Source organism: Lagopus muta, chromosome 3 (genome assembly GCF_023343835.1).
Source record: "Lagopus muta isolate bLagMut1 chromosome 3, bLagMut1 primary, whole genome shotgun sequence".
NCBI classification, from domain to species: Eukaryota; Metazoa; Chordata; class Aves; order Galliformes; family Phasianidae; genus Lagopus; species Lagopus muta.
Window position 1 is genome coordinate 20398865 of NC_064435.1, and position 26897 is coordinate 20425761.

At 36.4% G+C, this 26897-nt stretch overlaps 1 protein-coding gene across 1 annotated transcript in view; it reads left to right on the forward strand.

The window, feature by feature from the left end:
- UBR5 (ubiquitin protein ligase E3 component n-recognin 5) overlaps positions 1–26897 on the forward strand; it is a 79581-nt gene that overhangs the window by 9959 nt on the left and 42725 nt on the right. The window contains exons 2-14 of the mRNA XM_048939052.1: positions 2865–2909; positions 3422–3503; positions 3686–3762; positions 4534–4653; positions 7822–8011; positions 10031–10190; positions 16192–16341; positions 18308–18519; positions 21895–22011; positions 22093–22203; positions 22931–23085; positions 25282–25399; positions 26344–26528. Coding sequence (XP_048795009.1) covers positions 2865–2909; positions 3422–3503; positions 3686–3762; positions 4534–4653; positions 7822–8011; positions 10031–10190; positions 16192–16341; positions 18308–18519; positions 21895–22011; positions 22093–22203; positions 22931–23085; positions 25282–25399; positions 26344–26528 — 1722 coding nt within the window. The remainder of the gene's footprint in view (positions 1–2864; positions 2910–3421; positions 3504–3685; positions 3763–4533; positions 4654–7821; positions 8012–10030; positions 10191–16191; positions 16342–18307; positions 18520–21894; positions 22012–22092; positions 22204–22930; positions 23086–25281; positions 25400–26343; positions 26529–26897) is intronic.

Consider the following 26897-nt stretch of genomic DNA (forward strand, 5'->3'; position numbering starts at 1 on the left):
GAAGCCATCGACACTGACATTTTGTCCAGTGTATTTCACCAAAAATCTGCTTGTGAGCCAAACACACAGTGCTTCAGCCTTTATCCTTTGAAATAGCTTAACTGCCTTTAATGAGATTTTGCTTTTTAAGGCTTAACCTCCCTGCACATTCATATTGGAGATCAGATATAAGAAAGATTGAATAAGAGATTTCAGTGTTGGCATTCCTTAATGCAAGAATTGATTAAATCATCTCTGCCTCTGTTTCTGCTTTTGGGACACCATCAGTGGAGATGATGGAATCTCACTGTTACAGTTAACCTGATCTTAAAGCTGCACTTAGCATTTGTCCTGTGAAGGGTCTGTAGCACAATACCCAGCAGCTCTGCAAGCACGGTAATGGATCGCTGCAGGAAACAGTTTTTGTGAAACGATTTAGAATTTTAATTGCACAAACACGTTCTCTGCATAAACATCCAACATGGTTGTTTTATGCTTACCTTTCAGCGGGCTTAGTTCTGTGATTGTGGTTGGCACAGACCCCAGTGGCAGCAGGGATGAGGTGAGGCCCCTGCAGGGACGGGGCACTGACCTCCTCCTGGCTTTTTGTTTGGTCGGGGCATTTGTGTTTTTTAAACTTAGTGATGTTCTGTAACAAATTCAAGTCTTTGTGGTTCAAGTCTGATACAGCAGCTGCAGAACAGATGGGGAGGTTTGTGCAAGCATAATACTTTCAGTATTGTAGCTTATAACCTGCTCTCACTCTGGGTGTTGTCAGAAACCTCTCTGAGCCATGTTAGCTCTCTTTTGATCTTGACTTGTTGCAGGTAGATCTGCTCTTCAGACTGGCATTGCTGACAGTCTCATAGAACACGCAACTCTTACCTTGCTGAATGTTTTCCCTATCACTTTTTTTTTAACAAGTTAAAAAAAGGTGAAGATGATTTTTTACAAATTGGGTAAGTCTCTTACTATAGTCATGACATAAAGCTCATAAAGGAGCTAGATGTTGTGGGTAGACCATTAATAACTGTTCCCAGTGAAGCATTACTTTATGTGCTGCCAGCTTTTCTTCAGGCAATGCTGTGAACTTAGAGGTGGTTTTCCCATTCCTGCTTGCCAAGAGGAGGAATGCTAACAGAGACCTAGTCAGTATTCCTTGTAATCTCCTGGTGATACGTTTAAGACATGAAACCTCAAGGATGTTTACCTAGCCATATGTTGTGCAGCACATCGCTGCTGGTTTATAGGACTTTGTAGCATTTAGACTATGTGGCACTCATCTTTGGGGTTTCATTCAGTATCCCACAGTAATTCATAACTGGTATGGGGTACCTTCTATGGTATATGGTGGAATATGAAGTTCACGTTCAGTAGTCGCTTTTTGGATGCGGCCTTCACGGAATCTTCCTTTCTCTGTGTGAAGAAGCTGTGGCTGGTAGTTGGGATGCTGCCACTGCCCCCCTGGAAGAGCAGCAGCTTGGCTGGGAGTGCAGAGTGTGGCTGCCAGTGTTTGCCTCCTGCCTGCTCCCCTTTCACTGGGATACTTCTATTTTGTGCTTGTATTGAGTGTAAAGCTATTTCTATCAGCGTAAATTATTTTGTTTCTCTAACAGATGTGGTTTCTTTCTCCCCTCCACTCTCCATCCTCCCCCCCCGGGTGCTGTGTAGTTGGTTACTGGATAACCTAACTTGATAACTAATCTTGGTATTAAGATAAACATAATAAAGAAGAGTCTTCCATTAGGAAGACTTTTATTTTACAGGCTTCATCTCTTGATTTTTTTTTTTTTTTTTTTTTATGTTTCTATAACGCAAATACTCTAGCTAAAGTTTGGAAGGTCTGTAGGAACTCTTTCAGGTTGCTTGTATTTTGGAAGGCAGAAGCCCAAGATTTACCTGAAATGCCTACCTGGTATTATGAGAGCATCTTTTCTAGGTCAGTGGTAAGGGTAGGAATTACTGTGTTGGTTTCTATTTTGGGACTCTGTGCTGGCTAAGCAGAAGTAGTCTGTGGATTGACCAACTTTTTGGGTTCTTATCTTCCACTTTGCTGCTGTACCATACAAGTGAGCTGAGCTGGAGGTTCTTTTGGAAACAGTTTCCCTTTTAATAAATGTGATATTTTTAATAATCCCATAGAGAATGATGAGTTTTATTTGAGTTATTTTTTCTACTGGTCAGTTTTTTGTTTGTGCCTTTTGATGCTGGCTTTTGTATGTATTTTCCTGTCCATTTGGTTCTGGGGAGCTTACTGTTTAGCTCAAACATAGCATGTACTTGGATTCCTTAGAACGTGGAAATCAAGTCTGCTGTGGGATTCTGTATTGAAACTCATTAGAAGGAAGTAAAAACGTATCTAGAGTTAGTGCTTGTTGCTTCCTCTGCTTGTGTGTGAAGTTATTAATGACTGTAACAAGGCACTCTTCTGATAGTGACTTGTAAAAGATACCAAAATGCAGGAGAAGGAGGATTCTGTGGCAAGGTAGTAGGTGGAAGGGTAACACTGTAAAACAAAAAACCTTCAAAACAAAAACTTAATTTGAAACTGAGTACCCTCATTTCTGATGTAGTCTCCGAGCAGTGAGTACCATTTATATTAAGCTTCATTGCATCTGGTAGTAAATTGATTCCAATAATGCACTTTCACTGTCCCCTACTGTAATGTCAGCGGGTTTGTTTGCTGTTCAGCAGATTGTTAATAGTTAAATGTGAGATTCAGATTTTCTATTTAATCAGTGTGTAGTATCTTGAAGTATCCCTGCCAACTATGCAAAATCATGTTGTAATTGTGCCAGTTATGTGGGTGTTATGTACAATAGAAGGATATTTCTCAAATAACATCTAACATCTTCATTTCTTTTTTTTTTTTTTTTTTTTTTCAGGCTAAGGGAAGTATCAGAGAAGCTGAACAAATATAATTTAAACAGGTAAGGTGTATTACATGATGCTGTAAGTAATTTAGGAAAGTATGATATTTCCAACAAGAATTTAGTCTGTATTGTATCTGTAGCCTTAAAGCTTCAGTACTAGTACTAATGTTCAGAAATGCCTTACGTAAGAGAATTGTTATTAAGGTGAACATGTTACATTTTTGGTGATGATATGCTAAATTATTAAATACCCACTTTATTAAATGACTCCTGAAATACGGCACTTTTTGTTAATGAGCAAATCAAATGAAGAATCTGTCATTTTTAATGTTTTGTTTTACATTTTCTGTTCTTAATAACTGGAAACACATCACAGTTGCTTTAACCGATACATGTTTAGTCATTCTTGAATGTTTTTATCAGTGACCTTTGCTGCACACTGTTCCTTCCATGTACCACTTGTTTGTTTGTTGCTTGCTTTTTTTGTTTGTTTTTTTTTTTGTTTTGTTTTTGTTTTCTTCCAGGCTTCAAAAGTTTAAAAATATTACATGCTCACTTTTTGTTTTCAGCCACCCCCCTCTGAATGTATTGGAACAGGCTACTATTAAACAGTGTGTGGTGGGACCAAATCATGCTGCATTTCTTCTTGAGGTAAATGATTCAATCTGTTCAGATAACAAATTTGATGCTGTAGAGTTAAAACCAATTCTTCAAATGTCAAATTGATAAATATTCTTCAGCAACTGAAAAGTTGTTTTTGCTTGCTTTTTTTTCCTGTAACGCTGTCTTGCATTTCAATTTTGTACGCTTCATTTTCTTGTTTTTAAATATAGGATGGTAGAGTCTGCAGGATTGGTTTTTCAGTTCAGCCAGACAGATTGGAATTGGGTAAACCTGATAATAGCGATGGGTAAGAAACACTTTTCTTTATATTAAATGTTTCTTTGAAGTGTATAAGCAGTTGACTGCTTTTTTGGTTTGGTATTTGTTTGCCTATGGAATGGGTATTTTGAGTAGATACATAACAGTTACGGTGATGCAGCCAAACAGCCTAGCTTGACAAACTGGTGTAGGAATAAACACTAGATTTGGCTCTAAAACGTAAGTGAGATAGGATGTCAATAAATTAAAGAAACATACCCTACCAAAAATAGTCATTGTGAAAGAAACTGTTTTAAAGTGTTAAGCCTGTTGTAGAATCCACTCTGAAAGCGGTCCCATCTGGAAAGGCTTACTTTCTAGATCTGCTACTTTCAGCTCCAGGTAAGTCCTCAACAGGACTACGTAACAGTTACTGTTTGGATGTAAAATACTTATTAATCTTGAAGAAGCAAATTCAGGCTCAGGTCTACAGATAGCATATGTGTACAAATGATAATTGCCAATTCTAACTGAAAACACAGTGGCTATCTCAAATCACTGATTAGCTTAATGTGTATTTGCAGCTGTGCTGTTACGGATTGCTGGTGTACATACAAACTAGTAGACATGCTTTCCATTTTCTTTCTTCAGTTTACCTCTTAATATACAGTTAGATTAGTTTGGAATATTCCCCAAGGGTGTTGCTTAAGCTGGTATGTTACCAGACTAAGTCCCTGAGAATTTAGACCTGGGATTCCAGGTTTTGTTCTTAACCCATTTGGGATTGTTTTGTGACTGATTTACCATCTTTTACTTTCAGTTCAAAGTTGAGCAGTGGCTCAGGGGCAGGAAGGACATCCAGGCCAGGCAGGACTAGTGACTCCCCATGGTTTCTGTCTGGTTCTGAAACTCTGGGCAGACTGGCAGGCAACACCCTTGGGTAAGTTTTGATAGGATTGAGGCTGCAATCTGTTTGTTCCATATTTGAGTATATGTGTATACACATATATAAATTGTATGCAGTATGTGTAAGGGAACATATCATTAATTATACAGCAGTTGTATAGATAGGGTATAATAAACATTATTGACTTGGTTAAAATGACAGATATGCAAGTGACCCTTCAGTACTTAGGATATGGAGCATTCTTCGTGTATGTGTGGAAAGTAACTTGTTTTGGCTGTGTTGTCTTCTTCTGACTGTTTCTTTTGGTTACTTCATTGTGAAATACAGTTTCTTTAGAGGGACGCAATCAATTTAAGCTATCTGATAGGATTGTCTTGTAAAGTAAAAGGAGTGCACTTCTGCAGGAAGAGTCTTCATTCTGTACTCTGTATGGGCTCATGTACTCAGTTTTATTGTGCCTTCCCTTACTCCTGCCCTAAGTAATAAGCTGCATTTTGTTAGTTGGGGTTTTTATCCATATTAATAGGAAGGAAACATTCTAAAAGGTTATCACTTAGGACCTTTGAAGTTTTACTATGTACTGAATCAACTCTACAGACTCAATTTTTTAAACGTTAGCTTTAAAATTGATGGTGTCCCTCCATATAGCAATTTTAAATAAATCATGTGTACGTAATCACGTACAGATTCACAATTCAAAGTAAATTGTTACGTACTTTTAGAAGAAGTTGAACATGCTTTTCTGAGGTAACTGACCATAATAAAGAGCTTTGCTTTTAGAAACTGTACTTTCTGCATATGAACATCTTGTTAAAGGGGGAGAAGAACTACAGTTTTTCCTTCAATGTGAATTTATTACCACAGAAGCTAATTTTGCTGGAAGATTAGTTACATGAAAGATACCCCATACCCCAGCTTCCTGTGAAACTTTAGTACTCCTGAATTTAAATTCATTTGTTAAACTTTAAAGGCATATTAGTCCTGTTGTGTTTAAAAACCTGCTGATGAAAGTGCGAGATGTCTCTCCTCAGATCAGGAATGTGTTGAACTTATTTTTACCTGACCGTAACCATTAAAATTATGCATGCACCAAATTCATAGAGTAACATTGGGTACTGTAACTTCTCCATTAAGTGAGAGTGCTTGCCTCATAAACCGAATCTTAAAATATTGAAATGGTGGAGTCCTTAAGTTAGATGGTGGGATTTGGAAGATGGCCGTCGTTCTAGTGGGCGGTGGGGAGATGTGGGAACATGAAGACTGCCATTCAACGTCAGTAATCTCTTTAGGTTAGAAAGCTTAGGTCAGAATTATGTCCTTATGGTTGTTTTGGTTTTTTTTTTTCTTCCACTGTTGTGGGTGAATGCAAGTTTACTTGAAAGGTGTCTGGATAGAGGGGGGAAGAAAAAAAAAAGGCTTTGCAAACAAAAGGGAGGTGGATTTTATGAAGGTGTTTTTGTACCAAGGTTATATAAAGGAGTGCGTGTATTAAATGCTATAGAGTTGAAGGAGTTAAGCCTGTCTCCTGTCGTTTTTTAAAGAACAGGTTTCAACCACATTTTAGTTATCTTCTAGTTACACTAAAATTAATGCCTGAAGATGGCAATGCACTAAGTCAGTGGGTGTCCCCAGACCTGATCTAACTTGAGCTAGTACAGTAAATAGCTGGTGTGGTGTGATTTTTTTCATTTTTATTTTTTTAAAGAAAACAGTTTTCTGATGCCTCTTAGTTGTCAAGATAGGACACACTTGGAATATTTGAGCCATTATATATATACAAATATTTTCAACTGTTAGATCTCTCAACTGTCATCGACACTGAAGTAGAGAGATGCATCGGTAGTCAAGTATTAACATGTAATACATAAGCTTTTCTTAAACCTGTCTTCCCTGCCAAGAGTTGAAATGGACTTTCAACTTGTCTTCTCTCAGCCCTTTTACCAGCCTGCAGAAGCAAAATAACTAGCTTACTTTAAATCAAATTTCTCTTTTTTCTCCCTGCTAGTATCTTTTTGTGAGCTCTTTTTCCAAATCATGAGATAAGACATTTGCTGATGTCATGATTGTATTGCTTATTGTCTTGTACTGAGCTACTGTCTGTGTGTTTGCTGACTAGAATCCTGAAAATGTGGTTGTGTCTGTGAAAGGGCCTCACCTTAGGTAGATGCTTGAGTTACTCTGTGTGGTCTTGTCAGAAGGAAAGAGAAAGATGTTGACAATTAACTTAAACTACAAAATATAAGGCAGTTATTTTTTATTTTAATTAGCTTTTTCATCTGCAGATGATACACTTTTAATGTGAATTTTAGATATTGTTTCAGAGAACATTTCTCTTGTCTTGATAGATTTTTCCATACTAGATCTTTGAAAATTATTTTAAAAATAACAATAATACCATGTGCAATACCCTTTACAGTTGATTTGTGCAGTAACCATGAAGACAAACTGGAGTCTCTTCTAGCTTTTCAGGACAACAGAGCATCTAGTCTTACTTCCAGAGCAGATTCATTTAACTCAGTTCTATGGTGTTAAGATTAGTAGGAAGTTGTAATGCTGTGAGATGTCTGTTTCCACGAATCAGTTTTTTATTATCTTGTTTTAATACTGACTTACAAAAAAAAAAAAAAAGCTGCTTATTCAGTCAGTTTCTGCATTTCTGGAGAGTTGGTCCTGATTTCTCCAGTAGCAGTAGGGCCAGAGTAGAGTATCTCTTGAAAACCTGTGTGAATTGAAGAACTACCTGGTATCAGGTTTGTCTTGCAGTCAAGTCTGTTACATGATCTTTTTCAGTGTAGTGTAAGGCAGTTTATTAATGTGAATCAAGTCTCAGAATTTTGAAGAGCCATGGGAGTATAGAGACCTTATGTCAATCCACTGACCTTGGAGCTTTGCTTTTGTGCTTTTATAGTAAAAAGTTAACAGTTGAGTGTTAGATATTATACCTCTGATCCTGTTGCTTTTAGAAGCTCAGGGAATTGGCCTGGGCATCTTCCACTTGGAGTCCTGCTTTATATGTCTTGTCTGATTCAGAACTTTATCAAATAACCTTGTGCTCTTATCAGTTTTGTGACAGACTTTAGTAATGTCTGCCTATGAAGTCAATCTCTTGTACTTTTTAGACAGTCTACAAGTTATTATTAATAGTAAAACTGACGCCATATTTCTGGAAATGGTGCCATAAGAATATCTAAATCCTTCTAGGAGCCGCTGGAGTTCAGGGGTTGGTGGAAGTGGAGGAGGATCTTCAGGGAGGTCATCTGCTGGAGCTCGAGATTCTCGAAGGCAGACCAGAGTTATACGCACAGGGAGAGACAGAGGATCCGGTCTGCTGGGGAGTCAGCCACAACCTGTGATTCCAGCATCAGTCATTCCAGAGGAACTCATTTCACAGGTACCTGAGCTTTTTCTCAAAAACTTGAGCAGGAAAGTGTTTTAATAGTACTGTGCTTTCTCCAAGGGCTGATGGTATATAATGCTTGCATTTTCATTTCCCAAACTTTCCCTAAGACAAGATACATTTGTAATCTGTTCAGTGTCGAGGAGGAATGTCGTGTGTTCTTCATTTGAAGAGTCAAATATTTGAAAGTCATAAAGTGTGTAGATAACAAAAGTTGTTTCTTGAGTGAGCGTAAGAAAAGGGGACAGGCTGAGGTTTGTTGCTTTTGTTTTTTGTTTTTTTAGTGAAAGGAGCAATCCCTATTAGATTTAGGTGAAAAACATTCAACCTATTTAATCTTATAAATATTTTTTCTTCATGAAAACCTGCACTTAATTGTTTAGCAAATGGAACTGATTATTTTCTTGTATAAATTGTTCTTCTTTTACCTGTCAGTGCACCACAACCTGGATAAACTGATGGATTTTTTGTGATTTATGAGTCAGTAGTTTCTTGAAGCAATTTCTTCTCCATGCTTCAAGAAAATATGTTCAGAATACGCAACAAATTAATGCATTTTAATTCTTAGTGCAAGTTGCTGGTCTGCTACACTTAGAATACGTATGCTAAGTTGCTAGGGCAAAGATAATCTGCTCACATGCTTTCTGTGGCCTATAGCATGGCTAGCACGAGATAGGAACCAGCAGGCTTAGTATTTGCAGACACACCAGTAGCAGGCTGATTTCCTGTCTCTTCTTTAATTGCAAACGTAGTAAAACCTGGGAGCTTCTGTCTTCACAGCAGCAAGATACTGGAGGTGTTAGTTACCTCACCTTAGCCCTGCTTTCAGCAAGTTATGTGACCTCCAGATATATCTTTAAGCTGTGCTTTTTGTTGTGTCTACCTTGTTCGTATCCACATGGGGTTGTTTTTTTTGAGAGCTTATGGAAGTATTTGATATCGTACATAAAAAAGAAGCACTGCTCTGTTCTGTATTTTAATATGTGGCTTGTTGGTAAAGTCTTAGCATTGCTTCCATTCCTATCATCTTTTTCCTTTTTCTTTGTATATTGTATTTTTTAAAAAGCATACTTTGTCTTTTGAACAAAAATGTTTAAAACAGACTAGTGGGAAGGAGCTCCAGAGCTGGTCTATAAAACATACATTCTGCTGTATACCAAAAATTTGTAAATAACTTCTGGCATTTAATATTATGGCAAAGTTTGCCTTTGTACCCTGTTAAATCTTGTTCTGTTTCCCTCCCTTGCCTCCCTCCCTTCTTTTTCTTATTACCAAACTATTTTATTTGGTGCCTCATTTTTACAGTATTATGAGAACGTCCAGTAGTAGTTTAGTATTTACCTTCGTGTTGCTTGTAACCTTCCAGAAGTCTGTCATCTTTTCTGCGAGTAGTCAGTCTGGAAATGTAAAATGCTCTGGGGCCTTGAGTTTGTGGAAGAAACCAGAATGCTTCTGTTTAATATTTGGAAGGTTTCTTTCATATTTATGCTTTTCTAGTATAAACCCAGGAGAAACTGCTGAAAGTGAGCCTCTAGGAACAGAATGGTAAGAAAAGCAGAGGAGGTGGCTATATGTTAAAGAACACTGGAAAGAGAATCGAGTGTCAAAAAAACAGGGATTGAAGTGTAGTTTTTGAAAGCAAAAATCAGCAGAAATCTGCTGATTGACATACTTTAACACTACTGTGGAAACATACAGGAAATTCTCAGAAATAGATTGTTTCAGTGTTATTCCTTGCCTACCACATTAAGTGTTTCAGTGAGTAAATCCTAAGGTGACCCATAAGGAAATGCAGCACCAAGGTTGGAGTAATTCAGCCTAAATTAAAATGATAGAAAGTAAAATATCTAGTACAAGGTGCTGAGAAAAGAAATGAGTCTTTGCATGTATGTACTGTCAGTGACTTCTGAGACTCTTGGTTTTTGTTAGACTACCTCTAGAATTAAGCATCCTTATCTAAGGAAAAATAGTGAGCTGACCATGGTTAGTAATAATTATTCTCTGTACTTACAGGCACAAGTTGTTTTACAAGGAAAGTCCAGAAGTATTATCATTCGGGAACTCCAGCGAACAAATCTTGATGTAAATCTTGCTGTAAATAATTTGTTAAGTCGGGATGATGAAGATGGAGATGATGGGGATGACACAGCAAGTGAATCATACCTTCCTGGAGGTTTGTATCCTGTAACTTTTGATAAGGAAATATCAGTATGTTCTTATTTTTCTGCATATAAATACTCATAGCATGCTCCGTGCTGTGCAAGGTGTGCAGTGAAGACAGTTATTTCAGGAGCAAAGTGTAAAGATGCACAAAACAAAAGATGCAGTGGGATGTTTTGAGGGATTAGATTAGGCATTAAAGGATAACTTGATTCCATGGATGGCATGAAAGCGATTTATTTTTTAAGAACCCTAGCTTTGTAACATGAGCATTTCTTACATCTGTATTTTGCTGCTTGATGAGGTGCTGAGACTGCTATGTGGCTTGTAAAAGCTAATTCTAAGACTTTCCAGTCAGTCACCTGCATGTTATTTTTAATACTAACGCATATTCTCAAAGTGTAGCGGTTAAGTGAGGGCAAAGTGGTTTGCAGTTGTTACAGTTAAACTGAGAATTTGTCATCTCAAGTACCTCTCATGAACAGTGTAGTATTTGGCAATACAGATTTAATGCTATAATTGAAGTCCAGCTATTCCTGAAATATTGTCTGTCCCGTGTAATTGATTTTTTAGGAAAGACTTTGAGTCATTTCATTGGCTAAATAAGGTAACCCAATTCTTGCCAAGCAAACATTTGAAAACTGCAGCCAAATCTACTGTTTGTACCAGGTGCACTGTGTGATAAGAGCACATCTAAACTCTGGCTACATATTAATTCTTTCTGTGTGTCAGAATGACGTTTTGCTGTTTTTCTAACAGATTTTTTTTTTTCTGCTCATCTGGTTCACCAGGAAGATTCATGGGCTTCCTTCATCTTTATCTTGTCCACCATGCAAATAGACAAAGGCTTTTTTGTTCTGCAGCAAAGCTGCAGCTCTGTCAAAGCTTCTTTGCTCCTTGAGTCTTTATTTTAGCAGTCAGTTTCATAGCATTAGGTGCATTGGTGTAATTGAATTCTCTTAATGCTTTGCATGTATTCAAAGCAGTAGTTCCTACTACAAATGTACCAGGTCTAATGACTGATGACTGCTAGTAATCATTCACAGTAAATGCTCCTTTTAACTGTACTAACCAGCTTTCTACAGCACTATCTATTGCCTTAACACCTCTTGGGATCATAGAGGTCAGTGAATAGGGGACTACCTGACAACCTGTAACTAGCTGCTTTTATTTTTAAGGTGCCTGCGCTGCCTCTCGTAATTGAGATTATAGGTTAAACCAGGGTGCAGAGTTTCACTGTCTATGGTAGCTGTCTAGAAACCGACTTTGTGGCTGAATTTTTAAAGCATCTCACCTCTTTAGGCTAATCTTTCCTGTAAGAGATGAATGTTGTTATACGATGAGATTAATATGAATATTTTTTCCCTTTTATCCCACAGAGCAACTGAGCTAAATTTTGCCAGTTTTTGTGGGAAAAGAGATGGAGTTTCAATTGAAATGAAATGTTATGTCTTAGTACCAGTCTGCAAGGATGTAATTCACAGTTCTTAGAGCTTGCGGTGTTTTCTGTGTCTGTTACTTTTGCCAGTAGTACTCAAATAACTTTGTTGCACAGAAATGCACTTTTAACGGAATGTGATCAAAACATGAGGAGAAGTGGAGCTGAGCAGTGGTCAGTGCTGTTGTGACTCCACTGCTGGTATATGACGTGGTATAAATTACCAGTCTCTACTTGTATCATTTGATTACAAGAAAACCTGATGACTAGAGAACCTTGCCTATAGGAGTGTGGCAAAAAAACCAACAACGTTTTGCCCTTCAGAACAACGTAGAACCAATTTTTAAGTTTTTTGCTCTATGAGATTTCCATTCTTCTTGTGGTCTTGCCTCTGTATGTTCTTTTTGGACCTGTAACAAAGTTCATAGAAAAAAAATGTAGATAACTAATAATTGCTATTTGCATTCTATTTTTAGTCAGGGTATCCATAAGTGATTCTGAAAGGTGAAGAGCTTTTGCTTTTTATGATGTCAGATTAAAAGGTTTTATTCCTTCCAAACACAACAAAAGTAAATGACAAGGCTGCTCCTTGCCTTGGGGTTTTGGAAGGTCTGTGTTTTAATTAACAAGAGTATGCTAATTTCTATGTTCTCCCTTTTGCATGTCTGGTGCTGTTCTTAAATTAAGCCCTTTGGGTTACTCCTCTAAACTTCCCAAGGCAGAGAGGTTTGGTGTGCTTTTTTATTTTTATTTTTTAAAGAGAAACTTACACTTGGTTTAAAGTAATGAATGAAAGAAAGAAATTTCGCTGTGGCTGGAAAATAAGTTTGTGTTTAATACATCAGGATTTCATTGGTATATCAGTTGTGCTATAGTTCCTGTTAGAATTTGTAAGGGTTATCATCTGATTTTTGTTTTTTATAAAAGAAGCAATTCTTCACAAGTGTCTTAAGAGAACAAAAAGTGTCTTAAAAGCTTTCTGTACAAATTGCTCTAATGAAGTTCTCTTAGTAATTGTATTTCTAGAGCCTTATGTACTCTGACTTTTCTGACGAGTCCCATTTCTTTTGTTTTATGGTAGTAATGTGAACAGAGTGGGGTTTCGTTTGATAAATAACAAATATATGAGGAAAAATCAAGGAAGAAGCTGCATAGAATAAAATCATTTCTCATAGCAAAGACTCAAAGTTGCGTAGAAAAAATTTCCTGTTCATTTCAAATTGTGCTACAGGCTTCTTCCAGGCTTTGTGCTATCAGTGTCTGGTTTGGTAGAATTCAGATACGTGCATATTTGCTTGGTAACTTCCGCTTCATGTATTAGGTTCTCACTAGCGGAGTTTGTGAAACTTGTTTGTGAAACTTGGTTTTGGCAGCATCCGGAGTACTTTGACTTTTGGAATCGGAGATGAATTGTTTAAAAAAAAAAAAAAAAAAAAAGAAAAAAGAAAAAAGTAAAAATCCACTTTTTTGGAAGAGAGAAGAGACTGGCTTGCATCAGCGGTATTTACTGTATTGGTTTGCAGTGAGGAGAGGTGGGAACCAGAACAAAGTGTAGGGATCAGTTTAAAACCTGGGTGTTCAGTGGCTTTCCTTTAGCGAGGACAGTTATGTGCATGTTAGCTATGGTTTTGTTAGTGTGCTTTTTTTGTTTTGCTTTTTATTTTTCTTCTTGATTTTGAGGATGAACATGAAATTTAGTAATAGTTTGAATAAACATAAGTTACCAAGAAATGAATTCTGGAGTTCTGCTGATGTCTGGTTGACTAGGAAACCAAAATTTTGTCTTTGGTGTCACAGTATTGCCAGTTTGAAAGAAGTGGAGAAACTGAAGACTTATTTCTGCATGTTTCATAAAAATATGCAGCTGAGAATAAGGAAGACCTCATGATTCCCTCCTTATGTGTAAATATCTGATGTGAGCTCTGCTGGATGTCCTGATCAGTCTTGGCAATGCCTTGAAATAATGGATCTGTAGGAAATGGTGTTAATGCTATCCATGGAGCTATTGGAAAATAGAAATATTTTCAGTACTTGAATTGGTGTTGATGTATTTACTGGTAGTGTCTTTTCCTCATCTTTTTTTTTCTTTTTTTTTTTTTTTTCTTTTTTCATTTCTTCTGCCCTGGCTATGTTTTTCATGCCAATTTTCAATCAAATTTACTCAGGAAATGATAGGTCCTTCCTTACTTAAATGGACTGATCAGAATCATCATCACATCTAAGTTAGTATTTGAGGGGTTTGATTCTGATCTTTCACTGCGCAGGAAATGAATGATATCATCTTATGGGACTCTCCTGAAAAACGGGGGAAAAAAAAGTCATAGAAAGGGTTTAGTGGGCTTTTTTTTCTTTTCTCCCTCTGCTCCCACACCTGGATTCTTAAACTGGATGTAGCCTTGCAGTATCTGTGTTTTCACAGAACTAAAAAATTCCAGTGATGTTCGGAGGGGACTGGATTTGGCTCTTATCCCTACTGGTTTTAGCACCTTTGTTTGCTGGTATAGAGGATGGCAGAAGGGGGATCTCTTGCAGAAATATTGGAAGAAAACTTAAAATCTGATTTGAAGCTGAAAGAAGAGGGTAAGAAAGGTTTGATTTCTTCACTTGCATTAATGCGTATGTAGCCAAAAATGCATAGTTTTGGTTCTTGGATCTGATTGTTTGAATTTTAACTCTCCTGTTTGGAAACAAGGCTCAAGATTTTTAGAATACTTCCAGGGGTGTGTGTGTGTTAGTGTTCCAAGTTAGTTAGTTCCAAAATTCTCTTAGAAGAGAATTTCTAGCTTAGCGTAAAGCACACACCATGCATTTTGAATGAGGCTGGCAAGTTCTTTTCTGTGCTGACCAATTCTGTTCCTAATAGAGATCAGGATTATTTTTTTTTTTTCAGTTCATACCTGGGTGCAAGAACAAGTTGTGAGACTGTATAAAGGTTGGAGCTTACCTAGGAATAAGTGATAGGGTTGAATGTGGGAAGAGGGAAGACCAGCAGTGTGTGAACATCAAAATGTACAACAAAATATTGTCTGTCTTTCCAACTTCTCAACTATTGTTCTTACAAGTTGATGCTCTTAAGGTGAGGTGTTCTGCTACTTCAGTGTTTCAGTGCAAAATGGATAAAACAGGCAGTAGGTAAAACCACCCTGAGACATCTAAAATGTTCTGGTAAGGTGGAGCATGTTTGCCAAATAAGACTTTTTTCTTTTACTAGGCTTCATGAGCAGGATGACTTTCTAAAATGTACTGCATGGACTACTCAATTCCAAATGTTGTGCTTCTAGCACAGACTATGCTTTTAGTGGGTAACATTTTTTATTTATTTATTTATTTATTTATTTATTACAAAAATCTCTCCCAGCATGTTTTGAAGTCCACAGAGCTCACTTCTATAGCTCTGTTTTTATGTCAGCTCATTTCTGCTGGGGACGACTGATGGCTGGTATATATTGAAGTTCTAAACTTTCTCTGAAAAATGCAAGGATGAGTGTTGTGATTTGCAGGGGTGTGAATGTCTCTAACACCTTTCGTGTCACTAAAGGAAACAGTTGAGCTCTCACAGTGAGTGAGGATATCAGGCAACTGTTCAGTTTCTGGATACCCTCTTGTTTGTATGTTAGTGGTTGTTTGTTTGGCAAGTTTATGGCCTGAAATTACTTTTTTTAGATTCGGATTTCCCACATTGGCCCAAGGAGATTCCTTGCCATAGAGCTAAAGGAGAGAATTAGGACTGTTCCTTCTGTAGCAGCAAGATGGTCATCTGGTTTACTTGTCTTGTTGGGCAGCGTTCTTGGACTTTGCTAAATTACATGCATTTTCAGTAGCCTTGTGTGGTAGCTAGCTATTGGTTATAAGCAGAAGGAAGTTGTTTGATAATTCAGTGAAATTCACTATTCAGAGAAATTTGGGTTTTTAGGAGTAGCTCGGGTTGTCACAAGATCATATAGTTTCATCCTCTGGGTATTTTTTTTTTTTTTTTTTAAATGTGTGATGTTAAATAAATGGAAACAAATGCTTTTCTTCCAGATAACTGCTGTTGTTCTTAATGTAGCTACCATGTGAAGATTAAGTATGTAATTGTCTGAAAGAAACATTCAGTAGAGGAACTGTAGTCTTTGACATCAAAAATGCGGCTTTGCAAAGGCCGGCTTTCACCATCCTTCCTTAATTCTAGATCATCTTAAGAGTTTCATGTGCACGAGTGCTGTGCACATCTGTGTACTTGTATCCACCTTGCTGTAGGTCTTTGTTCTTCCAAGTGAAAGGCTAAAATTTGAAAAAAAAAAAATATGAAAAAAAAAATGTTTTGGGCAAGACTTGTGTGTGAAATGTGGTTAGATAAGAGACAGAGAGCAGTTTTGGTAAGGAAGCTAGTTTTGTGCACTAGACCACCATGCTTGATTGTAAATGTGGGTGTGTAGGAGGCACATGAGTTGGAACTGGTGAATCTGAAGAGCAGAAATTCGACTAATAGATAGGTTGTTTTGGTTTTTTTTTAATGTTTATTTAGTTGATGGTCTCTCTAGCTGATGTTTTAAGTAGCTGATTATTCACTTAAGACCCTTGTCTCCTCTTATAGAGGATCTTATGTCTCTTCTGGATGCTGACATACATTCTGCTCACCCAAGTGTCATTATTGATGCTGATGCTATGTTTTCAGAAGATATTAGTTACTTTGGTTATCCATCCTTTCGGCGCTCATCACTTTCCAGGCTAGGCTCATCCAGAGGTAATTTTGCACCTTTTTTTCTTTGTAATAAGTAGTTTACTGTGCAAAGCTAGTGGTAGTACACAGTGGTGGTTTAGATTCCAATTTAACATGAAATTAGACTGTGATGCCATGTCAGATACAGAGTAGACAAGTAGATTTTTTTTGTTATTCATCAAAATTATTATTGAATTCTGAGCCTCAGCAGGTAAGTTCTATAAGAACCTTCATTATCATGTGTTGTTAAAAATCTTATTGTTGATATTGCAAGGTGCAAAATTTCTGCATGCTAAATTTTTTTTTAAACTCTGTAGTGTTTGCTAATATATATTATGCAATACAAATATTTAATGTGGTTCAAAAATAAGCAACAACTCATGACATGCAGCATTCTTAATCAATTTTTTCCTGTTTTGGGTTATTCTTTACACAGTGTTTTTTCACATTTCCTGAGGTAATCCATGACAGAAGTTAGCTTTGTGAAATGAGAAGTGTGTAACTGTCAGGGAGAGAGAAGAAACCTCATTTTTTTTCACTTTTTTTTCTTTGAAGGCGTTTTTGTAGCTGGTTTGGGAGAACTATTGGCAGTTGATATAAACACCTTCATCAATGCTAAGGTGTTTTTTTTTTGTTGTTTGCTTTGTAAAACGTATTACAGTTATAACATTTAAACAGAACATGTAGCAACTTGGAGCTTTTTGAACCCACTGTACAAATGCCTAGAGTATTTCCAGACTGTTAATCCAACCTCTCCTGTGCTTTTTTTTTTTAGTACAGATTTATTGCCTTTCATGAACCTGTTTCAGTATATTAATTGTTGAATGAGTAAGTTCCAGTTACAAAATGATTAGTCAAGGGTCAGAGTGATGTTTGCTAGAAAAGAAATAGAGTATTTTATGTAATATATCTGTAAGACAAGCTGTTGTGTTTGGCTTATGTAAAAACTTTGCCAGTTTTCTAATACCCAAGACTTGGCATGATTTATTGAAACTATGATACAGTAATGTGGTCATCTCATCTCATGCATATAATTCCAGTTGACTTGTGTAAGCATAAGTGAAGTATTGAATAGGTTAAATGCATTATGTGCATGTACAAATATTCAGCATCTGACTTGACTTCTTCTAAATTCCTCCTTTTTTTTTTTTTTTTTCCTTTCCTAAGGTTATTCTATATAAGACGTTACCACGAATTTTATAATCCTTATTTTCCATGCATAGTTGACTCTTGGGAAGTTAGTTTGATTACCTGATTTAAAAAATTTATCTGCATGAGCGAACTGCAGAGTACTGCCTTTAGACAGTTTGTAGGCCAATTGGAGGGGAAGCATTTTGGTAAGGAACGTTTTCCTACAAGGATCCTTTTTAAAACTTGTCTGACTATTGAAAAGTTTTCATTTGATCTACTCAAAACAGATGCACTTTAATTTATTACATCCAGTCCTATAGAATATTGCTTTAAACAAAGGGGTTGGATTATCAAGCTTGTATACCAAGAGCTTTTTTAATGCTTGCTTTCTTTTAACCTTTTCAAATTACTGTTTTTGGGAAACATTATTTATGAAACTCTCTAATAAATACTCTTTTTGGTTTGCATAAATGAATCTAACAGACAGTATAGATCAGTATTTTTTTTGTTGTTTCTTCATTGATTAAGAACAATACTACAAAAATGCATATGATACTGTAAAACGTTAAATTGCTGTTTTTCAAGTATTTGGCCTCTTACAATGCAAGTAAAAGTGCTGTAGCATTTTTGATAGCACACAAAACTCTGAGACTTCTTTATTTTTAGCTTACTGTTTTTATATTTAGTAATTCTAAAGTACACATGCTTGGAAAGGTTATTAAACTGAATGTTGCATGTCAGGACTTTATTATTTTTAATCTTTGTGAGTAGATTTAACTGCTGTTAGTTGCATCCTGAAGGGTCTTTACTAGAGAGTGGCTTACTTTTATCCCACTGGTGTGACCCAATTGCATACCAGTTCTCCTTCTTCCCTTAGAGAGAGACTCTGAGCTGTTGCGTGAACGTGAGTCCGTTTTACGTTTGCGTGAACGAAGGTGGCTTGATGGAGCCTCATTTGATAATGAAAGAGGCTCTACAAGTAAGGAGGGGGAACCAAACCTGGACAAGAAGAATGCACCTGTTCAAAGTCCTGTTTCTCTAGGAGAAGACTTGCAATGGTGGCCAGATAAGGTACTGAAAATTTTTGTCTGTTTTATTTGCAATAAGCCTGTCTTTATTTTTCACCAAATAAATACTGTGTTTTCTTCTTGAATATTTCATTTTAGCTTGTGAGAGAGAATGCAATAAAGTATATTCTTTGTTATAAGCTTAGGAAGATTATAAATAACTAGTTATTCCTTTTGATAGTTAGTTGTTCTTTTTTAATCCTGTTTTTATTTCCTTATGTTTTGCATCCCCTGCTAAAATCATAAGATTTGTTGTTTTTTTTTTCCTTTTGTAGGTATTAAAAAATTTAATAGGCACTAGGAAACTCATAAAGCAACGGATTCAGTTTAATGCTTTATTATTTTCTTGCCTTTTTTTTATTTTTTTTATTTTTTAATTTTCTTTTCCCTTTAGACACAGCATAGATAGATTGAAGAGGGAGGTAAACTTCAAATCTTATTACTGTTTACAGCCATTCACCTCTAATTCCTGTCTTGGTTTTGGTGTTCGAATTGAGAAATGTAGATACTCAAAAAAAGAATAGCTGGTCAGATGATTCCTCTCCCAGCCAGACCTTGTCTGGCAGTTGACTTTGAGCTTCCGTGTCAGTGAAAATTAGCAGTGTTTGTCCCTCTCTTTCATAATTGTTGAATGGAAAGGTCATCTAACTTGGAAAGAGAGATTTTAGGGTTTTTAACATAAGAGAATAAATTAGTTCATGTTAGGAATACTGTACTGTCTTTCTCATATAAAACGCTGTTGTGTTTTTAAAACGTAACATTATCATCATCATTATTACTGTTTTATCTTATTATTCTGCTACTTCAGGATGTTTGTCCTATTCATTCCTTCTGTTTTCCACTCAAGATGTTTTTATTTGCAGACTCAGCAAGTTATGCCCTATGATAATTACTGCAGTCTTTTATTGGATGTATTTTATGGAATTAACTTGCTAGAGTATGTAATTTCATAGTTGTGCAATTTAAGTATATGGAACTTCTTCCCACAGACATTTTTGCATATGCAGTCTTGTAATCCCTAGCTTCCAGTTAAATGAAGGTGTGCCTTACTGGAAAGGCCTCTCATCTTTGTGCAACATTAGTCAATCCTTCTATTCTGTCCTTCAGCTGAACATCCATAGCCCCTTTTTTAAGTTCTGTTGGTGGTATTTCCTGACAGAAGTTCTTCATGGTAAATCATGAGGGAGGTGATTTAGTTGAAAGGCCATCCCAAGTATTTCTTCTGTTTTGAGAGTCCTAAAGGAGATGCTGGAGATATGGAAGTTAAAAGCAAGTTAGATGAAAGATTCAAGGATGTGAAGAATTGCTACGAAATAGGCATTTGAGACAGAGCTGTATTACTCTGTGGTAAGGATGGATGGTAAATTTGAGTTTATGAGAGGTAGAATACCAACAGAACACTAATGTTGTGAAATACGTTGCATACGGAGTTTTTTTTCACCAAATTAGTAAAGTCAGATGTCTAAGAATTCAAATAAACTAATTCTAATAGATCAAATCTTATTAGATTAGAACTGCTGATATTTTAATGGGAGAAAAGACTTTGAATGTTGAGTCTCTTTAGTCTTGAATTTGTCATATAAATCTGCTTATAAAAAATTATAAAACAGATCAGCAAGAATAAAAAATCATGGTGAAAAATTGCTTTTCCTACTGAACTTCTGAAGTCTCCTTTGTGCTGATGAGATAGAAACATGTTTTGTTAAGACTACAGTAGGCTCTCTTTTGGAATATGCAATACTTACATGACGGCAATTAATCATGACTTGGATTCGCATGCAGGTTCTGTGCTGCATTGAGAGATGCCCTCTGGAGCAAAACTGTTATGACTTAACTAATTTTAGATTTTGTTATCATATTATTAAAGAGAGTTATTTGTGATTTCTTCCATTCTTGTCTGTTGCCATCTTTCTCTTCTTTCCCAAGATATTGTTGAACTACTGATAAGAGGCATAATAAATTTTGTTATTGAAGGGATATGCTCATATTCTTTGAAGTGTCTGTATTTCTGTGCATGAAAATAGTGAAATAAATAATCTTTCACAAGAAAGTGAATCCAGATTTATGAAAAACCAAAATAGGTGGTGGCTTTTTCTTGTGTTTTTCTTTGTTTGTTTGTTTTTCCCCCCAGTTGTGAATTTCTGAAGCTGAAAGGAAAGCCTTGTAATTTAGGGAGCAGATCAGTGTACTGGATGGTGGGTTCTGTTAGTAGTCTGACATGGGTTCCCATCAGCTGGCTGAATTGCTTGTATCTTTCAATTCAAAAGAGGCAGTTAAATATGCTAATGTGTATGATCTCTATTCTACTGCAGGTTATGTGCACTTCCTTCAGATTTTGAAGCTGTAGAAGACAGAATTTTCTATCACTTGATTTTATACTAGTTTAGGTTATTGTTTCATTTTTAAGAGCTATATTTTTCCCCAAGTGAATTTTTACTTCCTACCAGCAGAAAAAAAAAATTCAGAAAAAACAAGTATTTTTCTTTTAGCTGCAATTGCTGAGGAGTGTTAAATGCTCTGGCCTTGCAAATATTTCTCAATAAGCAGAAGTAAATTTTTTGTGAAGCTATCGCTGTTCCCAAGTCTGTAATTTGAAATTCCTTTTCATTGTAAAGGGAAACTGAAATTTGGAGAGGTGTTGTTACAACTGTCGAATAGTTGATGTAATGCAGATATGCAACCAAATGCAAGAGAAAAAGGGGCCTGTAATATCCAGGTGGTGTACAGTACAAAGTGTTGAGCAAAGCAATGCTGTCTGGAAGTAGGACGATGTTGTATGACATTTCTTAAAACAAGAAGAAAAAAAGAGGGAAGAAAAGTAACCTATAATCGAAAGCTTGTTTGGCTTGCTAGATATTCGTGATGCATTAAAGTGATATTTAGCACACTGATTTTTTTTTTTAACTTTTTTTTTCTTGTTTGACCTTGTTTGTTATTTCTCTTCAGACACAGAAGATAGAATTGTTTTATTAATGGGGTAATGGATTTGAAAATTCTTAGAAGATATTTGCATGAGAATGCTTAGGAATGGAATAATGGGATTTCATTGCTTTTCTATTCTTTTCAGAAAGCTAGACTTTTAGAAGCAATCTGTTTTTAAGATACCAGAAATCAAGGGAGATTCCCATCATTAATTCCACGAATAGTGTTTTATTCTTAAAATATTGTGGAAATTCTTAGTAAATGGCCAGAGGTAATTGCCAAATATTTTCCTGCAATTAAACAATAAAATGTATCTGAACACTTTTTCTTTCTTTCCTCACCCTATCAATGGCAGTACCGCAGGTTTTCTTGTTGTTTGAGGTAATGCTGAGCTTTAGACAAGCTGAATACATCTTTGTTTTCGAGTTCAGCAGACTTCATATGTCTGTTTTCGCAGGATGGAACAAAATTTATCTCTATTGGAGCCCTATATTCTGAGCTTGTGGCAGTTAATAGTAAAGGAGAGCTCTATCAATGGAAGTGGAGCGAATCGGAGCCTTATAGAAATGCACAGGTACTACTCGTCTTTAAGTCCCACCTTCAGAATGTTTCATATGCTCTGAATATCTAAAATACTGTTTTATTGTCTCCAAAGAATCCTTCCCTCCACCACCCACGCGCCATGTTCTTGGGATTAACCAATGAAAAGATTGTCCTCCTTTCTGCAAATAGTATTAGAGCAACTGTTGCCACTGAAAATAACAAGGTAGGAGACGTACACCGGTTTCTGAATTTGACAATGCTGGGGTGTGTTTTTTTTTTTTTTTTTTTTTTTTTTTTTTCCCCCAGATATTGCAGTGTATCTTAGAGAAGTTGATCCTTCACAGTACCTGAGCTTCAACAGTAGTAGAAAATACTTCACTAATTTGTTCATCTCTCTTCATTTTCCCCTACTGTGGTATTAAAAAAAAAAAAAAAAAAAAAAAAAAAAAAAAGAGAGCAAATACCCAATTGATGTCTTGTAACAGTGCAAAAAAGTTAACAGTCAGGAACAAGCAATGAAACCAAAAACACAACTAAGCAACCAAAACCACTCAGATCTGATAGACTTGCAATTGAACAGTTGAGAGAATGTCTGAAGCATATCTGTTTAACCTCATTACCTGAAATGCTTGAGTTCTTGCTATTACAGCAGAAACTGATGTGGAGTCTGGAGCAAAAATGCTTGTTAGCATTCTGTATGTAAGAACTGGAAAAACTAGGGACACTGAAGATTTCAGTACTGCAAATGAATTTATCTAAATTCACTTTTCTACCCAGTTGAGTGAATGTGAAACTCTGAAGCTTTTGGTTTGGTGAAGTACAGCCTTTGCTGTATTTTTATGACACTTGTCTGCATTTTTGTCACTTTTTTTGTTGTGTTTTCTGATTTATTTTTTTTATTTCCCCCGCACTCCTTCCATCTTCTGTTTCTTTATTCCTTTCTCCCTTAGGTTGCTACCTGGGTGGATGAAACTTTAAGCTCAGTAGCATCTAAATTAGAACACACTGCACAGACATACTCAGAGCTTCAGGGAGAACGGATTGTTTCCTTACACTGTTGTGCTCTTTATACATGTGCTCAGCTAGAGAATAACTTGTACTGGTGGTAAGTAAATATTGTTTACATGTAGTAGCAGCTGTCTTCATCTCCTTGCTTGTGAGAAATGTTGCAAAATTACTGAACCACAGTTCTCTTAGATTCTGAAACTCTCCTCTTGAGCTTAGATTCCCTTTTAATAATGTGTTTATTCTCTTCTTTCACGCCTAAAGCTTTTTAGCTGAGTTATACCATCTTTAAGAGAAAAAGATTATTCTTTTAGGGGATGCACACAAGTGTTTTAGCATTTAGTTGTATCAGAACTACATAATATCAAAAAATAACCTTTTTAGGCTTTTCATGTGTGTTTTTTTTTTTTTTTTTTTTTGACTAAAAACAGGAAACTTACCCAAGGTCCACCTTCTTCTGTCAGTTCTGTTAGAAGTTCTAGTCTGTTGTTTGTGTTCCCATTCTAAAGAAGAGAGGAATAACATCAAATGCTCCCTCTGGAACTTGCTGTTGAAATTATCTAACTTATAAACATTGTAAAATACAGAATGTTAAAATATTTTAATATTTAAAAGATTTTCGGTGGAATCCTCAGAAATAAGACACTCAAAAGAGATTTGACACTTATTTGTAATTTGAATGAATTAGTTGAATATTACTAATAAGTTGTCAGTATGCATTATTTTTGTCAGATTGTTAGGAGTAGCACACTGCGTTATACATTGTACCCAAAGCTTCAGTAGCTTTTTAGACATGGATTGAATTAAATGCTTGAAGATAAGTTGGAAATTGGAGCACTTAAAATTGATTCTGTGAAATAGCTTTCTTACTAAATTCTCATTACTCTGGACAGTTGTAACTAGGCTTGTAGTTAAACACAGCTATATTTTATTCTAACTTGTGGTCTCAGATAACAAAATTACATTTCTAGTTCCTGGTGCTTTTGTTATGCCACTGTTGACATACCTCATTTAGTTTCCAGAGTTATTACTCTGATAGCATTGGAGATACTTGTCTGTTAGAAACAGTAAAAGCATTGAATTCTGGAATGGTTGGTCCAATTTATAAAAAGGCTTGCTAGCCCTTACTCAGAGAGTGGTGAGAATCTGGCACAGGCTGCCCAGAGGAGCTGTGGGTGCCCCATCCCTGGAGGTGTTCAAGGCCACGTTGGAGGGCACACTGGGCAGCCTGATGTGGTGGTTGGTAGCTGTGCCCATGGCAGGGTGGTTGGAACTGGGTGGACTTTAAAGTCCTTTCCAACCCAAACCACTGTAGGATTTTATCATTCAAATTTCTATTGAAGACTGTATTTATTTATAAATTGTGTCCTTTCTGGAAATATTGTCATTGGTTTTATGCTAGTAGGATGTAGGGAGAGCCTTGTGCTGCTAGTAGTGTATTAGAATGTATTTAAAGTTGTTTGTAGTATATTAGTCAAGATTTTTGGTCCCTGCAACACTAGCAGTTGTTGCATTTTGTCTTTTACTTACTATAAAGAAGGATGGTTTCTAAGAAAAGCATCCAAAGCTTTAACCCACTGGTTAAAACGTGAAGCGCTGCAGTTCTGTAGTATCAAAATAAGCATGCCAACTGTGCATGTAAATGTTATTTTCAGCTGAGCTGAGTGGATATCATTATAAAAACAGTGTTTTGGTTTCTTGCGTGGTTTTCGTTCTTTTTTTTTGTCTTGTATCAGCTTGTCTGTGATAGGAGTCTGAAGTCCCTCAGCCATATCCCCAGAGAGGAGGAGAGGCTTTTAAAAGCTTTTTTTTTTTTAATTGAAAAAAATATTTTTTTAATTTAAAAAAAATATATTTTTTATTTAAAAAAAAGAAAAAAGTGCGTCCATCTCCCCAGTAACTGCAAATTTGGACAGTACCCACTAGTCATAGGAGCGAGGATGCTGCCAAGATAAGAGAGGAGAATGTGCAACTTTAAGGCAGTGACTGGAACATACCATCTGAGATAGAGATCTCAAAGCACATCAAACTAAAATGAAAGTCTTTCAGCAGCTCTGTGTTTTGCAGACTCTTTCTATTCCTCCTTCTCCAATACAGTGACTGTTGGAGGTGAATTTGGTAAGTGAGGATGAAGAGAGAGAAACGTGTCGTTTTTGCAGTTCTTCAGGTTTTTGGGGAAAGTGATGAGGGCTTGTATATTGAATCATAAGTACATGAAGCAGAAGGAACAAGTTGTTCAAAGATAGAAATAAAATTTCTTTTGCTGCCTTTTAAAAAAATATTTATTTTTCCCCAGGGGTGTAGTTCCTTTCAGCCAAAGGAAGAAAATGCTAGAAAAGGCCAGAGCAAAAAATAAGAAGCCCAAGTCCAGTGCTGGTATTTCTTCCATGCCAAATATAACTGTTGGAACCCAGGCAAGTGTAACTATCACCTGATGTTTTTCCAGTGTTGTATGATGAGCTTACAAATAATAACAATATAAAAGTCAGGTTCCATTCTTGTTGTACACAAGTATATCAGTAAGGTTAAGGTGGTATACTTCAATTACACGTCTCTAAAGTGAGGTGGTGTGACCCATTAATGTTACTTCTTACTGGTATGGAAATTGCTGCAAATGTGGAGGAATTAACTGTGCCTGTACAGGATGGGGTTTTCTGTTGGTTTTTAACTCAACGACCAATTTTGTATTTTGAGAAGGTGAAATTTTAGTAATACCGTGAGGTATCAGGTACCGTGAGGTAATAGTGAGGTACCTGGCTTTGTAGTTGTGTGGGTTGGTTGGTTGTGGGGTTGGTTTTCTTGTTCTTTTTGGTTTTTTGTTGTTGTTGTTGTTGTTGTTGTTGTTTTTTTGTTTGTTTTTGCGTTTCAGGTGTCTGCAAAATCAAGACCTGGGATTTATTACATATTCAATGGAAAATTGAATTTGAAGCCTTTACCAAAATGGTTAATAGCTGATTCAGAGAGAGAGCATTCTTTGTGTGATTATTATTAGAAGTAGTGTGAGAGAAAGCAATCCCTTCCTTGGGAACACATTTCTTTTGGTTACCAGACCATTCTAGTCAGCTCTGGGATGAGTCTTTGTTTTCAGCTGAATCATTCCTTTTGTTGTTGAGCATCTGAATGTTGTGTATTAAACAGTTACGCTGCTAAAGCTGTTGTTTTCAGCTGTGAATTGCACAGTAGTCTTTCTTCTAGCAAAGTGCATAGTACATCATGCTGACTTTTCTTTTCACCTGCTTCCATAAGGTTTCTTTCCTATTTTTTGATTACTACATATGTTACCAAGAAAACGCACACCAATGTGGTTTCCTTTGGCATAATGGATTCTTCTCATATAAATGAATATTTCTACCTGTAGGTATGCTTAAGAAATAACCCCCTGTACCATGCTGGAGCTGTTGCTTTTTCAATCAGTGCTGGAATTCCGAAAGTGGGTGTGTTAATGGAATCTGTTTGGAACATGAATGACAGCTGTCGATTTCAGCTTCGGTCACCAGAGAGCTTGAAAAATATGGAGAAAGCTAGCAAGACTACAGAGGCCAAGTAAGTGTGTTTAGATTGAGAATGCACACACACAGGACGTGTATTTGATATTCTTTTGAATTGCTGATTGATGCAGACTTAAGGGAGGTCATGTTTTTGAGTTTCTAACTTTCTTGCAAACTGCAGAAATGCTCTCTGCTTGAAAGGTGTGTCAGTGATGTAAAAGCTGAAATGCAGAAGGGCTGTTAAATGAGAATTTTTCCTCTCATGTTTCTGAGGTTTTATATTTGAATAACTGAATAACTGGAATTGTTTTTGTTTATGGAGCTTGAGGGCTTGAAAAGATAGTTTTCATGGCATTGAGACCTTTTCCAGCCCCTCCAAGGTTGGGATGGTTGTTTGGATCAGTGATAGCAATTTATTTTGAGA